Source organism: Equus asinus, chromosome 8 (assembly GCF_041296235.1).
Source record: "Equus asinus isolate D_3611 breed Donkey chromosome 8, EquAss-T2T_v2, whole genome shotgun sequence".
NCBI lineage: Eukaryota > Metazoa > Chordata > Mammalia > Perissodactyla > Equidae > Equus > Equus asinus.
Window position 1 is genome coordinate 84,210,768 of NC_091797.1, and position 17,225 is coordinate 84,227,992.

The following is a 17,225-nucleotide window of genomic DNA, read 5'->3' on the forward strand; positions in this document are numbered from 1 at the left end:
TCTTTCTTCCGTCCTTGCCCGCAGCCCCTTTGTTATCCTCTGTGGCTCCAATTTGGCAGGAGTCCCTTGGGTAGATGGGGCTCATGCGCCTACGAGCACAGGAGCAAAAGCCTCCCAGCCCCTCCAGGAAGGGTCCTGCCCATGACGAGGAACGGGCTGACCTCATTTCTTGCTTCTTTCATCAAGACCCCTGCATTTACAACAGGCAGAGCCAGCCTGGCCCAGGAAAGATAGTGGTGACAGAACCGCCTGGCTTCCCCTCATGGTCCTGTGTTCAACAGTCTGGTGCCGGGGGAGGCCGCAGAGCATCACAATCAGCTGAGTTTGGAGACCCCGAGTCCAATTCCACTCCCATCTGCCCCTTACCAGCTGGGGGGCCTTGGGCGAATCAGTTCACTCCTCTGACCTCAATTTCCTCATCTGTAAATTGGGGATAGGCATAGCACTTGCCTGGTGGGATTACTGTTAACAACTGTACGAGAGGATTCAGGCGAAGTCCCTGGTACATAGAAAGTTCTCGGCAGGTCATATTTTTCATAATTTTTTATTAATAATGGCACCCAATGAGGCCATTAGCATGCTCTCACAATTCCAATAATTTGTTGCAGAAACCATGTCCCAGATAGTCTTGTTTTCTCAAAACAATCCAAAAGTCATAAAAATAGCTTCAGAACCGGAACCAGATTTGGGTTCAGAAGTCCTGTCTTTGGTGCTCTCTCTCTCACTGAGTCTGTCATTGGATCTCCCAAGGCTCTGTCAGATGTCCTATGCAATGGGCATATTAATTTCTACCTACTAACCATTCTAGGGTCTCTATAAAGTTCTAACCAGGTAATGCCTATAAACGTATTTGGGGAACAAAACAATTATGACCTGCTAAGACCTACTTACGATGTGGCCCAAATCAAGTATCATTCTAAGCACCGTAGAGTATGCTGCCATCTGACGTCTAGCCATGTGGCCAGCCTGACCCCCTTTATCTGCCAAGTTGTCTATTCCACCATTAACTCTACCAGCAATGCTTTTTGTAGCAAAGCCCTCCCAGCAGGCACATGGTCAATGAAAATGTGTCACCTGTTGTGAGTGACACCTGATTTGTGCTCTATAAAGGAGTGGTCGTGGCGGTCATTTCCGCCAGCAGCTAGCCAGTTGTGGGCGCTAAAGTGGAGACCTCAACCATTGACCAAATATCTGGACCACAGCTCCCTTTTAAGTTACCATTGGAGCAGCGTTTTACCATTCATAAAGTGTGTTCAGAGTCTTTGTCTCACTCTGAGCTTCAAAAACTGTGCAAATTTAATGTTATGCTCACCATTTTGCAGATGAGGAAACAAGCTCAGAGCAACTGAGTGGCCTTCCCAACATCACACAACTAGAAAGCGGCAGGGCCAGAATTCACAAACCCAGCATTGTTTGCCCCGAAAGACGAAGCTCTTCTCAACAACATTTTCTTTCGAATGAATAAAAGAATGTTTAAGCTCTATTAAAATAATAAATGAATAAAATCTTGTGCTTCCTCTAGGCTTCCTGCAGAGGTGGATCCTGTGACAGTATTTGCCTCGCTTTCCCCAGAGGGCCTGCTGATCATCGAAGCTCCCCAGGTCCCCCCTTACTCACCATTTGGAGAAAGCAGTTTCAACAACGAGCTTCCCCAAGACAGCCAGGAAGTCACCTGTACCTGAGACCCCAGTCATGGCCCATCCTTGTTCCCTCCCCAACCCCAGGGCTTCTCTGATTCCAGGGTACATTACTGTAGCTGAACTCATAGATTTAGCGCAACTAAGATGTTGGGGGTGGGAGTGGATGGACCACAGAGTCCCTGGATAGTGTAGTAGTAGGTTTTTCCACAAGAGGGCGCAATTGGCGAGTCATGCTCAGTTGCGCAAAATGCTGGGAGTTTTTTTTTTTTTTTCTTTACCTTTTCTGTCTTGATGAAAATGTTGCACATTCTAAAGTTGCCAAACCAATATCATGGGACATAACATTTCACATTGCATCTTACCTTGCAGCTGATGCAAGGGTTGCTTTTCTCTGGGGACCTCCCCATCACCCAGATTCCTATTCTGGGCTCTCAATTTCCCTGCCTGCCCCGGGGTTTGGGTGAAGGAGCCCATTAGCTCACTCCATTGTGTTTCTGCAGCCCTGGCCTAAGAAGGGTTATAGAGAGGTCTTACATCCCCATATGGGATTTATCCAACAGCCACATGAAAATAAACAGTGCCTTCTGCCCTCCACCCAGGCATTTACAGCATGTTCCCAAGCTGGCACTCCCCGGGGACTCTGGAAGCCCCTCAGTTTATTCTCTGGCTAAAGCCCCCCCTTTCTTGTGTCTCCTATGCCCAAGTTGGGATTTTTAGAGAGGGCTGTCTCCAGACAGCTCCAGCTGGAACCAAGCAAAGGCCAGACAGCCTGGCAGGCAGGCTAGTGGTATTGTCTATATGGGTGGGACGTGTGTGTCATTGTTATTTGAATTGTGCTGTTGTTTAGGGGAAAATAACAGTAAATGATAATAATAATAAAGGAGCTGATGTTCTTAGCCTGGTGTGCTTCTTTTGATGAGGGGCTAAATGCTATACCACTTAGATATGCAATGTCAGTTAGGAATGCTTGTGGCTACAAATTATAATGCCCAATGAGTAGTGGCTTAAATGACACAAACATCTAACTTTATAAGAAGTTCAGGTATGAGTGATTTCAGAGTTACTTTTTCAGAAGGTACGTCACCAAGAATCCAGAGTATTTCCATCTTTTTCCTCTGCCATCTCTAAAAAGTCCACTAGGTCTATCCTCGCATTTGTAAGACGGCTGCAGCAGCCCCAGGCATCTCATCCTCGGGTGACAAGGTACAGGAAGAGAAGGCAAGGATAAAAAAAAAGCCTTCTCATCTGGCCTCCTCTTTTATCAGCACGCAAGATCTTTTCCAGAAGCTCTCTCTCAGCAGATTTCTTCTTTTATTTCATTGACCCAACTTGGGTCACACGCCTAGCCTGAAGCCAGTCCCTGGCAAAGTGAAAGTGATGGCCATAATGGACTTAGATCCAGATTGATTTGTCCTCTGAGGCCAGGAACATTGCTGTGTGAAAAAGCAAGGTTCTGTTAAGAAGGACAGGGATGTAGCAGCTGTGAGCGCCATCAACAGTGTAATGGCGGCTGCAGGCTGACGCTGCCAGGAGCGCAGAACCTGGAACACAGGGTGGCAGGGAGCAAGGCTGCTGGCATAGTGCACCAGTTGGGACTGTTTCTGGGGTAAGTGTGAAGAAACTCAACTCAAACTGATGGACGCGAGAAGGGGTATTTATTGGTACACATAGCTGAGAATTCCAGGATAAAACCCGCTTTCAGGGCTCCAGTGATGTCAACAGAACTCAGTTTCTCTCTCTCTCTTGGTCCTGCAGAGTCGGCTTCACTCCCAGTCTCCCTGTTGCCTCCCGGCCCTCCCCGTCCCCAGCCCTCCATGCCCCTGTGTCCTCCCTCTGTGGTCGTGAGATGGCTACGGTCACTATTCCCTCTCACATTCCACTCCCCAGGGAGAAAAGCCATCTTTTCCTATAGTTTCTGCCCTATCCCTGAGAGTCATTCTTATTGGATCGGCTTCCGTCACATGACCATCCGGAGCTAAGCAGGGACCACGAAATCAGAGCTTTGATTGGCCAGGCCTGGGTCACATGCTCTATCCCTGGAGCCAATCCCAATGAATCCCCACAATACCCGGAAGTAGATGTTCGTTTTATAAGGAAGAAGCTGAAGCTAAGTGGTTTGGGTAGGTCACGTGGTGACAGCAGAACTCAAACCCGGATGTTTGCTTTTGGAAGGGTTAATGAGGAGCTGCTGGGCTGGTTTTCAAGAGCACCTCCAAACTCCAGATGACTGAAGAAATCACTATTTCCTGAGCACCTACTCGGTCCATCCTGTGCTAGGTACCAAGGATACAGAGACCAATGAACCACAATTCCTGCCCCACGGAGCTCACAGACCAGTGACAGAGACAGGCAGATAAAAGAATGCCTGGCTCCCTTTAAATCCTCACTGTGTGACAGACACCATGCTAAGTGCTTTATTATAGTAGATTTACTGACACTACAATCCTATGAGATAGGTCCAGCTGTTACCTCCGTTTTACAGGTAGGGAAACTGAGGCATGGAAAGGTTACGTGCATTGCCCCCAAATCACACATCTGGTAAGCCCCAGGCCCAGGCAGTGTGACTCCAGGACCTTCACTAGTACTCTTACCCTGTTCTGCCCTTCTCCCAACAAAATAAAATGTAAGCGTGCCCTAAGTGAGTCGTCCAGCTTGTAGGAAGAGCAGAGAGGTGATATTTCAAGTTGGGGCTTTGCAGGGAGGGTGGGAGTCAGAGGTGGCTTACAGAGTCACTCCTGTCGGACTTGAAGATGGGCAGGTTGTAGGATTTGAGCAAGCAGGGGTGGGGATGGGGAGGTGCCTCACAGGCTGAAGAAAACACCTGAGCCAAGGAGAAAGGTATGTTCCTTTGAAAATGCTTTGATGGTTCCCCATTGTTCAAAGGATCAAGTCCAAGCTTCTCTGCAAGACTTAGAAGGCGTTATGGGATCCATCTGGTTACCTCTCTGCACCCCAGCCCCAAGCCCCTCCCCTCCCCTCCAGCCCCACCTAACTTCCATCTCTTCTTCCAGCCAGCTCTCTCTTGCTACCAGAACCTTGAATACACTGCTCTCTCTCTCCAAGGTTTACTGACCCACCCTCTGCACGGGCTAATTTTTTTCTCCCAGTGGCTTAAGCAACAAGTTTCTTTCTTTCTTTCTTCTTTCTTAAAATTATTTTATTGAGGTTGTGTTGGCTCATAACATTGTGTGAATTTCAGGTGTACCTTATTATATTTTGGCTTCTGTGTAGACTGAATCATGTTCACCACCAAAAATCCAGCTTCTGTCTGTCATACATATGTGCCCCTTTACCCCTTTCACCCTCCCTCCCACCCCTTCCTCTCTGATAACCATCAATCTATTCTCCTTATCTATGTGTTTGTTTACCTTCCACATATGAGTGAAATCATACAGTATTTGTCTTTTTCCATCTGAGTTATTTCACTTAGCATAATACCCTCAAGGTCCATCCATGTTGTTGCAAATGGCATGATTTTGTCTATTTTATGGCTGAGTAGTATTCCATTGTGTATATATACCACATCTTTTTTCTCCATTCATTCGTTGATGGGCACTTGGGTTGCTTCCATGTCTAGGCTATTGTGAATAATGCTGCAATGAACATAGGGGTGCGTATATCTTTTTGAATTATTGGTTTCATATTCTTTGGATAAATACCCAGTAGTAGAATAGCTGGATCATATGGTATTTCTATTTTGAATTTTTTGTGAAATCTCCATGCTGTTTTCCATAATAGCTACACCAGTTTGCGTTCCCACCAGCAGTATAGGAGGGCTCCCTCTTCTCTGCATCCTCGCCAACATTTATTTCTTGTCTTGTTAATTATAGTCTTCACCGGCTAATTCTTTAGACTGCCCCTGGCCAGAGCCACTTCTTGCTTACCCCTGTCCCAACAAACACACCATATAACAGCTTTGGTGTTTGTGTAGCAGAATAAATAGTAATAGCAATCATAAAAACCCAAACTACCCTAGCTGCTCTGCTTTCAAGGACAGGAGGGGGAATCATTCAAATAAAGGAGAAAATCCCTGCTCATTGGATATTTGTTCAACAAATATTTACCGGGCACTGACCATGTTCAAGGCACTGTGCTGGGTGGCAGGTTACCATTTCTCTCCACTTTGAGAACCTGGAGAGAAAAGGAGGGAAGCGAGGCTATTTCCATGTTCTCCAGTTCTGGCTGATGAATGGTGAGACCCCGAGTGGGTAGAGTGGAAAGCCCACCCATGAGGCGGTACCCAGGCCAAGGGCATGAAGGACCACACAGATTTGCCCAAGCAAGTGAGCAGGGTCTCTCGGGCAAGGGGGCCTGGTAATGTGGTGGGGGCCTGGACTGTAGCGAGAGGTGACCAGTGAGGAATGCCAGGTGGTGGCTGGACCTGGAACTTAAAAATGCTGCACAACATTCAGTTTTTAATTCTTTGCCTTGTGATATAAAATGTGCCAATCCAACCTTTAGGGAAGTCTTACACACCCACAGATGCTTTGTGTGGGTGGTCTTGGGGGCGGTGGTGGATCAAGGTTGGGGACAAGCCAGAGCGAAGTGAATGGAGAGGAGAATTCTCCACAGGCAGCACCTGAAGTGAGAAGGGACTATGGGAATGGACCTCCTGAAACATCACTGATCTCTTGGGCAGGGCACTGGAGAGGTGTGACTCAGTTTTATTGAAATATCTCAAGAGCACGGCTTCACCAGATACCTAGACTGTCCTCCTGGTGGACTATAGGTCTCCTGAAAGCAGAGACCGCATCCTGTTGGTTTCCGCTGTGTCTCTAACTCCTAACACAGTGCCTGCTGTATAGGAGGTATTTCATATTCGCCAGATGCATGGGTGAATGCCTTGAATAAATAAAATCCAAACTCTTTTACACCGCCTTCCAAGTCCTGCATGATCTGGCCCCTGTCACCTCCCAAATTCATGTCTCACAGCTCCCTCTCATGTTCACTACACACAGGCCTCCTTCTGTCGCTCAAACACACTGTGCCCATGCTTACCCCAGGGCCTTTGCACATTCCATTCTTTTGGTCATGAACACTCTGCCCCAGCTCATTGCCTGGCTGCCTCCTTTTTATCACAATTTCCCCAGATGTCCCCTCCATCTCCACCTTTCCAGAGAGGCCTTACAATAGCTGCCATCCAATCACTGACTATTACACACATCACTGCTTTATTTCCTCCAAAGCGATTGCGTTTGCTTGGTTGCAAACACACCTCCACATTAAAATCTAAGCTGCCCTCCACACACCACATACTTAGACACACCCTAGAATGTCAACTCCAAAAGAGAAGGGATGCTTTTGTGTCTTGTCCACTACTGCATCTTTAATGCTAAGTGCAATAAGAATGTATTGAATGATTGGATGAATGAATGAACGGTGAGTGGGGGTCACCCTGGGGAATTAGGCCCTTTGGCCTTTGCATGATCTTAAGCCCCAGAGACCCGGCTCATTTCAGTCCTGAGCATTTCCAGCTTAAAGATGCAAGACTTGTCATCAGAATAGATGACTTGGCCCCTCCCTAGAGATCTCAGAATGACAACAGAATATTGTTCCTGAGCCTTCGCTTGGATGATGATGCTGGGACAAGAGATGCCCAGAACCTCCTTCTCCACCCCACTCCCTTGACCCAGCCCCCCAGAAAGTCTGATCCCCAGCCCCCCTCCACCCACTTCCAACAGCCTGCCGGCCAGCGGCTGCTGATGGTGATCTACGGAGATGACTTGATATGACCTTGAGGGAAGAAACAAATTAATGTGTCTTGAAATAAATTCCAGGAACCAGTGGCTGGCTTCTCCACCCCTTCCTCTTGGCGCCTCATGCGTCGTGCATCATAATGTGAAAATCAATACTGTCTCCTAAATGAGCCAACACCTGGAGCGGGCAGGGGGTGGGGCTGCTCAGAGGTCCCCTCCCACCCGATGTCCTGGGCCTGGGAGTTGTTGGCAGGAGCGGGAGACTCTGCGCCTGCTGTGGGTTCTGCTGTCTGGTGGCTGAGGGCTGGCTGAGTGCCCCTGTCTGCTGTGAGGTCAACCCACCTGACCCCCAGCTGCAAGGCTGTGCAGGGACAAGCAGATGTGGGCTCCCTAGTGGCTCCTGAGGGAAAGGACAGGGCAGCCACATGGAAGGGCATTGCCGTGGCCATTGTCCAAGGATAACTGAGATATGGGGAGGGGAGGAGACTCCAAGCCCAGACCCCCACTCCAGAAGTTCAGTGTATATTTGTCAGTGCATTTCTTCGGATTGGGCACCTATTCAACTGCGTGTCCAGGTACGGCAGTGCCAGGTGTCTAAATGTTGAAATACTTCAGTGCCCCTGGATAAATTGCACTACAGAGACTCTGAGGTGCCCCCAGTGTCCTAGCCCATATTAAGCATGTCTTTATTCTGATGCTTTGACCACTTGGGGCCTTGCTAACCCTGGAGGGACTGCCCCTCCCAAGCTTGGCTAATTCCTAGAGATAGCAAAGGACTCACCTGTGAGCACACCTTTCATATGAAAAGCCACCCATCCAGAACCCACAGCCCAACCACCTCCTTTATCAACGCTTATACTCGGAGACACTATCCACTTGCCCTAATCATCCAAGGACGGGTACCAGACACCTCGAGACAGCCCCTGGGCCACAGAGCCAGCTGAAACTATGCAAACTAGCCTGTCCTAAGCCTGCTCACCCAGCCCCACCTGTTCCTTCCTGCAGAAACCACAATAAAGGCTCTCACCCACGTTTTCTCCACCCCACCCCACCCTACCCGAGTTCCCTCTGCCTCCAACCGACCCTGGTGCTTCCCCATGTGGCCCCCATGACATGGTGAACCACCTCCTCTTGGGATCACTGAGTATTACAAGCTGTCTTTTCCATGGCAGTCATCCCTGATCTTTTGGCCTTGCCATACTGAACAACAATAAAACTCACATTTTAAACCATAGATAGTCCCTGCCTCCTAGTGCCTCTAGGAACCAACAGCTGCCTTTGGATGAGTGGCCATTCTGAAGAGTCACTGTCCCGGTCCCACCAGTTGTTAAAGATTCTGAATATCGCCCCCTCCCCCCAGGCTGCTATGTGTCAGGTACTGCGCTGGGCCCTGGAGAGCAAGACAGACATGGGTCTCTGCCCTCGTGGGTGTAACGCGGGGCAATAACTGAGTAATCAAAAAAATAGCAGAGTCCAGGGTGGGACTACAAGTGGGTTCTGAGGTCAAGGATTAGTGGGGCCGTTAGGGATCTGAGTTCTGATTTCAGCTCTGCTGTGTGTGACCTTGTCACGTGACCTCTACGAGCATTCGTTCCTCATCCACAAAAGTGGATGATCACAATGCAGGGCTAGTATGAAGACAGAATGTGTGAAGTGCTCACGCAGAGTAAGTCCCCAGGAAACAGGGAGCAGTGGGTGGCCTCAGCCTGGTCCCCGCCTGAGAGGCTGAGCCCATCGTCTTCCAGCGTCTCATGATAGGTCACTGAGCCGGAGGCCCCCGGGGTCTGTACCTGGAGCTGATGCTCTCCCAGCACCTGCCTCCATTTGGGAGAAGAAGAACGGAAATGAGGGGCATTGAGGGCATTTCAGTCTCCACTGTCAGAGTCTGGGTGGTCTACACACTACAGCTCCATAATCATAGCTGCCCACCCTCAACCCTTGCCCAAGAATAACTCATTTTTATAAATCAAGAGAGACCTGCAACTACTACTTTGGGATCTGCGTGATGTATTTTTATGAAGGAGGAGGGTGCCTGCAGCCCGTCAGCAGTCAGCACGGTTCCTAGGACGTAGCAAGTGTCCAGAATATCGGCTATTATCAATACCGTTGTTTTTGCTGGTCATCCTTTTTTCTTTGAAAAGAGGATATGGTGGAAAGAAGAGGGCCAGGAGACAGGCTGGCGGTAGCCGGCAGCATTTGCTCCCTGGGGGACTTGGAAACTGAGGAGAGACGTGGCGGACAGTGCTGCTTGGCTAGACTCACGACTTCTACCATCAGGGTTCGAATGGAGGTGTCCGGGCGCTCTCCCAGGCTGGAGCCTAGACAGCCAGTCTCGGGGACCCCTCACGGGCCCAGGGGAAAGGTAAGGGTGCAGAACTACCTAGCTCATGCTCTAGAAATACTTCCAGAGATTCTGCTGTAATTGGTCTGAGGTGGGGCCTGGGCATGGATATTTTTTGAAAGCTCCCCAGTGGATTCTGACTTGCAGCCAGGGCTAGGAACCACTAGAGAATTGGGTGCTGGGAGGGAGGTTGCACAGGAGGATCCTGGAGGAGGCTTGGTCCCAGCCCAGGTAGGGTGGGAATAGTTATCAGAGGCTTTAGGATGTTGAAGTTGAAACCCGAAGGATGAGTATTAGTAAGAACAACATTATTAAATGTTTATTAGCTGCAAGGCATTGTCTCTGCTCTTCACATCCATTTTTCCATTTAATCTGCATTGACCTAGAAATGTGCCCAAGGTCCCACAGCCAGGAAGTGGCAGAGCAGCTGAGCCAGTCCCAAACTCGGGCAGACAGGTTCCAGACCAGTGGTAGCTAGACCAGGGAGCAGGTGGGGTGGGAAGAAGGATGAAGAGTTTGTGGCAGAGAGAATAATGCGTGGGTTCAGTAGATGTGTCTTCAAAACAACGAAACCCCCTCAGGCTGGCCCCGTGGTATAGCAGTCAAGTTTGGTACACTCTACTTCAGCAGCCGAGGTTCACAGGTTCATCCTGGGTGCAGACCTACACTACTCTTCAGCCATGCCGTGGCAGTGACCCATATATAGAAAAAGAGGAGGACTGGCATGGATGTTAGCTCAGGGCTAATCTTCCTCAAACAAAAAAAAAAGGAAGATTGGCAACAGATGTTAGCTCAGAGCTAATCTTCCTCAGCAAAAAAGAAAAGAAAAGAAACAGAAACAGAAACCCTTAATCCTCACTCACAGCCTCAGTTTCTTCACCTGTAAAATGGGAATAATTCATCGCCACCCTGAATATCCCCCAAAGGGGGGCTGGGAAGATGAGCAAAAGAGTTTGTAGACTAAACAGAACTATTGCTTTGTTATTATCACCATCCCAGTAGGGAGGGCAGAGGAAAGGCAAGGACCAGCTGTCTTGGAAACGTTGCCTAGTGATCTGATATCATGGGACAGTTTCATTTTTCCGATGCCTGTTTGTGCTCCATCAGAGCTGCGTGACAGCCAGGCTTGTTCTGCTTCTGACAGTGACAGCTTATAAAATCCTGAGTAGACAGGCTGACAGAGCTCACTATCAAGAGCTGCACGCGCATACACACACACGCCCGCACGACCCTCAGGTCTAAGCCAGCACAGATGTGGTTGTCGGAGGACAAAGGAGGTCTCTGCACAAGTGACAGAAATTGAGACTCTCCAGGTGTCCCAGATTCCACGCTAGACCAGCAGTTCCCAAAGTGAGTTCCATAAAAAGAAAAAGGGAATATGATGTGTTCTGCAGTTAAAAAGTTGGGGGAAGTGCTGGGTTAGACAAACTCAGACCTTCTTTATTCTGATGATGCTCATTGTGAACTTCCAAGAGGAAGCTACAGCCGGTAGCTCTTGCTGCATAAAAGATTAGCCTAAAATCGAGTGATTTAAAACAATAAACACTTATTATTGCAGAGTTTCTAAGGTTCAAGAGTTCCACTGAGGCTTAGTTGGGTGGTTCTGGCTCAGAGTGCCTCATTAAATTGATTGAAGATGTCAGCGGGGGCTGTGCTCATCTGAAGGTTTGACAGGGGCCGGAAGGTCAGCTTCTAAGCTCAATCTGTTGGCTGTTGGCTGGAGGCCTTAGTCCCTCACTGTGTGGGCCTCTCCAGAGGGTTGCCTGAGTGTCCTCACGACGTGGCAGCTGGCTTCCCTCAGAGTGAGTGATCCAAGAGAGAGCATGAGGCAGAGGCCAACGTATCTTTTGTGAGCCATCCTTGAAAATGGCATGGCATCACTTCTGCTCTGTGCTAGCAGACAGCATCGCTGTAAAGAACCTCAAGTGGATCAGAATTTGTTCTGACCTAAGCCAGGGGAGCTGGGCTTAAATACTCCCACACCAACTCTCATTGGCTAAAGTCTGCCATAGGGATGGACGTGGAGGATGCGAGCTTCCCCATGGGAAGTAAACATCAGACTCTTTGACCCTGAGAGCAAAGTAGCTTAAGGAGTCCCAGGGTGGTCCTGCAGACAAGACTCACAGGTACAAACCTGTGGAAACAAGAGTACCCAGAAGCCAGCGAGGCAGGCACAGAAACTGTACAAGGCATCTGAGGTGATCTGAGCAGACCCCTGGCAGTGTCTGCTGCATTTATACTCGTGGATAATTGGAAATGACCAAGTGCCTCAACTGCAGGGGATTGGCTAGACAAATGATGGGGTACAGCCAGACAATGGGAAAAAGTAGGCAGCCCTTAACTATCGTGCTCCTGAAGAGGGCTTGTTGTCACAGAAATAGGACACAGAAAAGCCAGCCTCAAGTCATCAGTGTGTATGACACCTCATTTAGAATAAATATAAATCTGCATTTATATGTTAGTCGTTTAAGGTGCCATGATGGTTTTTTAAAAGTAGGTGGGTGTTCTAGTTATTTTTTGTCTTTGTGCATTTCTGAGTTTTTCAAATGTTCTGCATAGAGAATGTGTTGCCTTTAAGATGAGGAAGGTAAACTGAGTTGTTGAACCTAAGATTAGATTCTCCTAAAGGACTTTCGGGTGTCACATATGACCTGATGCAAATTGCAGCTCCCCTCCCAGAACACGGCATTTGCGTCTCTGTACACGTAATGGTTATACACACACACCCCAGAGCAGGACCGCCCCGGTTTGAATTCTCCTCCGTCATTTATTAGCTGGGTGACCCTGAGCAAATTTCGTAACTTCTCCCTTCCTCAGGCTCCTTGACAATAATCCAGGGGTGATGCTAAGAGTGCCTTGTAGAGTTGTGGTGAGGGATAAATGAGTTAAGATACGTAAAATACTTAGAGCAAGTCTCGGCATATAAAAAAAACAGTTTGGCAGCGTGGACCTGGCTTTTCCTGCCCCACCCTCAGCCTTAATCAGTCTGAATGCCTAGATCTTGTTTTGTTCTTCCTCCTCTCGTTGAAGCTATCCTGTTCCGCCTCCTGCTGCATCCCTTTGGGATCCTGCCAGGTATAAGTGGGTGGTGATGAATTCATCAGGTTGCCCCATCACGTTTATCCACGCTCAAGTCTTGCCTCCTCTGAGGAATGCCCTTTACCCCACTTTCAGAAGCTCCAGAAAGCCCTGTGCAAGCCTGGGGCGTGCACACCAGTGGCTTCTGCCTGGAAGCATACTTGTCCCTTTTCTCTGGTCACAGCGTCTCAACATCTCTTTGGGGTGTCCTCGCCCTGACGTGCAGTTTCACTGGGAATTTCCGTCAGAAGGTCCTGTCCTTCCACAGTGGGCACATGGCCCAAACTAAGCCCATCAAGGCCTCTCCTGTGGGAACGTGAATCTTGTGCAGACAGACTTGAAGACAGGAAGTAGCTGAAGCTGGTTTCTCCCTGGGACAGTGCCCTGAAGAGATGTCCATTTCTCTTGCTCCCTAGATCTCTGGAGCGGCTCCATTCCTGCCCTTCTTGGGTCCAGTGCTTAGCTTTCCTTTCAATTATATGAGCTATCCCACATCCTTTTCCCCTTAAATTAGGTAGAGTCCATTCCTTTCCCTTGAAAACAAAAGACACAAGTTGTTATAGTGAGAGAGGGAGAAAGAGAGAGAGAGAGGTGGTGGGCTGAGCAGCATCTCCCATACCATGTATAAAACGACACCTGAATTCTGATCCAGCTCAGCACGAGGTCCTCCTGTGACCCTGGGCAAGGCCTCCCACCTCTCCTCTGTTTCTCTGTCTCCTTCGCAGGATCCTCTTTCCGGAACCATCCCATAAAGGCTGTGGTGCTCGGATCCCATCCTAAGCCCCTTATGCTTCTCTCAGAGGTCTTCGCACACATTCTGTGGCTTCAACAGCCATCTCTAAGCTAACACACCCACTCTCTCTTTACAGTCCAGATCAGCTCTACTGGAGCTCCAAATACCGGCTGGACACTTCCACCCAAGGACTTCCCAAAATCCACACGTGCGAAACAGAATTCACTATCTCTCCCCACAAACTGTTTCCCTTCCTCCCTTCCCCCGCTTTAGTACATGGCATCAACACACACCCAGCAAACCCAGAACTCTCCTAGATTTCCCTCTCCTTCTCAGCCTGTCGCCAGGCGTTGTCCATACTCTGATGTCCTCTGTCTTATAAGTCCTATTTGTCTAGCAATTGTCACTCTACAACATCCACTCATCAGTTTATCACTTAACCCTTACAAGTCCAGGAGAGGGGTGGCGTCATCCCAACTGGAGGAACTGGGGAAAGTAGAGAAGGGAAGTCATCTGCTCAAGGTCACACAGGACGTAGAAGGCAGAGCTGGGACTTGAACGCAGGACTGTCTGAGCCCATAGCCCATGCCTGGTCCTCCAGGACTCCCTCTGTCCATGGTGCCCAAATTCAAGAGGAGCAAGATTTGGGCCAGTCTTTCTCTGGCCGGTTACTAAGGTCCACGGTGCAAACAGCAACAGTGTTGTCCATGAGCTCATCTGCTCCACCTTGCTCCACCCAGTTCCTAATCTGGGCTCATGACCCGGGAACTCATCTCCCAGACAACAGGAGTGATGCGACAAACAGAGGAGGGCCTGCCAACTTGGAGCTGAGCTGCCCCGACACGATTGGTGGTGCAAGCCCAGGAGGTGTGTGTATATGTGGGGTGGGGGTGGGGGGGCCGTTGCTGACGTCCACAAGGGCTCCAGTCTAGAACCACCCCTCTACGTGGTTAGCACTATGTGCCCCTGACGAGCCAGAGGAGTCCAACGCTCAGTGCCGGCAGGGCCACTGGAGCTGGAAGCAGTGGGAGGCCAGGAGGGTGGTGACCAGTGAGCACAATTGCGGTGTCCTGGGGTCCTGGCGGAGGTTCAAGAGACCCAGGTTCCACACCTGGTCCTATGAATTACCAGCTCTGCCTGCAGTTCATCAGGAAATCCTAACTCCCAATTGTATCCAGCATCTGAGCCCCTCCCACCTCCTCTCCTGCCTCCACCTTGATCTGAGCCTTCCCACAGCATTGGCTATTTCCACCCTTGTCCCTACAGTCAAAGTTTGAAAAATATTTTCATTGTGATAAATAAAATAGATAACAAAATTTGCCATTTTAACCATTTTTTAACAAGTGCACAATTTGAGGGCGTTAATTATATTCACAGTTTGGGCAACCACCACTACTATCTATTGCCAAGACATTTTCATCACCTCAAACAGAAACTCTGTCCTCACTAAGCAATGACTCCCCCACTCCTCCTCCTCTTCTCCTCTACCTCCTGTGTCGATGAATTTGCCTACTCGAGCGATTTCACAGACGTAGAATCACACACTACTTGTCCCTTTGGGCCTGGCTTCTTTTATTTAGCGCAATGTCTCCAGGGTTCATCCAGGTTGTAGCATGTATCAAAACTTCATTCGTTTTTATGGCTGAATAATATGTCATTGTATGAAGAGACCACATTGTGTTTATACATTCCTCTGCTGATGGATACTCCCCAGGCAATTCGTCCACAACAGCTGGAGTGATCTTGAGAAAATATTACTCAGACCATGGCACAACTTTATCCAAACCCTCTTATGGCTCCTCAATTCATTCAGAGTAAAAGCCATAGTCCTTATTATGGCTACAAAGCCCTAAAGGATTCTCTCTCCCCACACACTCTCCATTCCTCTGTGCACCTCTAACCTCATCCCTTCCCACTCTCTCCACTCTGCCCATTGCTGTTCCGTGAACACCTCAGGCACCCTGCTACCTCAGGGCCTTTGCACATGCTGTTCCTTCTGCCTGGAATGCTCTTCCCCTCAGACATCTGCATGGCTGACCCCCTCATCTCCTTCCAGTGTTTGCTCAACTGTCACCTTCTCAGTGAGGCTCATCCTGAACACTCTCTTTAAAAGTGCAACCTCCCCTTCATCCATTATTCCTGATCTCCCTAGTCAGGATCCATTGTTTCCATAGCACTTGCCACTTTCTAACATATTATATAATAAGTGTCCTGATTGTTTCTGCATCCACCCCTGGGATGTAGTCTCTACGAGGACAGGGATTTCTTTTGCTTGTTTCGTTCATCAATATATCTGAAACACCTAAAACAGTGAGGGTGTGCAGTAGGCAGTCAGGACAGATGGTTCAACAAATGAATATGAGTTGGGACAAGTTGCTGCCCCTCTTTGGACCTCTGTTTCCTTATCCAGGAATCAGGATTATGATCCATCCCCAGGTGGGCAGGTATCACGGTGAGAATCAGATAATGACTATCCCCCCTTTGTAAATTGTAAAGCGTCCTGCAAGTAAGAGGGGGTGGAAGACAACTGATCTTCCCGGGTGCCCTTGAGGTCAGATACTTTGCAAGACATATCACATTTTATCATCCCCATTTTACAGATGAGACGCTGAGGCTCAGAAAGGTGAAGTCACCTGCCTCAGGATCACTCCGTGTGAAAGTACTGGGGAGTCGGAGCTCCATCCAGCCGTCTGGCTGTTTCTCTAAGTTGCTCCCAGGTTTGGCATTTCATAAGCCTAAGAGAAAACCCCCTCGTCTCCAGGGACCAGCTCTGAGCCCAGGGGAATAATAATGAGGGTGAAGATATGAATAATAGCAGCCTTTTATTAAGAACTCCCTATATATGTCAGACTCACTTTGCTACGTGCCGGATGCCTGAAATAGGCTGTCCTCACAGGATAGCAGGAAAAGGGTGTTATTATTCCCTCATAACCAATAAGGAGTTCCAGGATCAGAGAGGTCACGCCTTTTGCTTGAGGCCACACAACTCATAGATAGTAGAGACAGCATTTGCACCCAGAGCAGTCTGAAAATCCCATGGCATCTTGAAAAGTCCATGATCACCGAGATGCAGTCCCTATAAGGCCACATATGCCCTCCGCCTCCAGGAATATCCCCAGGGACCTCCCCACCGGAAGCAGACCCAAGAGGGTGCTGCTGTAGGTGGGAAGGCAAGCACACCACCAACCCTCCAAGCTCGCTCCCTCCGTGCAAGCAGCGGATACAGAAGGAATACGGCGTCGGTGGGATCTTGGCTGGGGATCTCATGTACCTGCATTGCCAACAAAGACAAATGAAAGAACCACTCAGCAAACCAGGGCACTTCCACCCCAGAGCAGAACTGTCAATGGTGAATAAATGATGGAAGCTCCTCGCTGGACGTGCCAATTTCAGCGGGAGAAGATGAGCGCATTCATCTGCCTGGTGACACCCTGGCTGTCTTCAGGCCATGAGGGGGTAGGAAAATATTCCCTGGCATGCACTTTGCCCACGGCTGATTCCGGGCTATGGTGGGGGGTGGGGGGGGAGGTCGGTGGCAAGATCGGGGAAGGGTCTCAGACTTCCCACAGCTGCCCGGATGCAGGGTCCTAATGATTTCTATGCCTTTTAAAATAATCATAACCAAACTACTAGTATGTATTGACATCTTACTATGTGCCAGGCGTTGTGATGAGTTTGTTTTCTTTTGAATACATATTATCTCACTAACTAGCTAAAAATAAAATTATTGTTGAGGA

The 17,225-nt window shown here is 49.0% G+C and overlaps 1 protein-coding gene and 1 long non-coding RNA gene across 2 annotated transcripts in view; one reads left to right on the top strand and one right to left on the bottom strand.

The window, feature by feature from the left end:
- HSPB8 (heat shock protein family B (small) member 8) overlaps positions 1-2,536 on the top strand; it is a 14,522-nt gene extending 11,986 nt beyond the window's left edge. The window contains exon 3 of the mRNA XM_014854587.3: positions 1,523-2,536. Coding sequence (XP_014710073.1) covers positions 1,523-1,682 — 160 coding nt within the window. The 3' untranslated portion in view covers positions 1,683-2,536. The remainder of the gene's footprint in view (positions 1-1,522) is intronic.
- On the bottom strand, positions 2,149-16,985 carry LOC123287641 (uncharacterized). Its single transcript, XR_006530983.2, has 2 exons — positions 13,936-16,985; positions 2,149-13,288 (listed from the first exon to the last, which is right to left on the bottom strand). It is a non-coding gene; the product is annotated as an uncharacterized lncRNA (long non-coding RNA).
- Between the last annotated feature and the right edge of the window lie 240 nt (positions 16,986-17,225).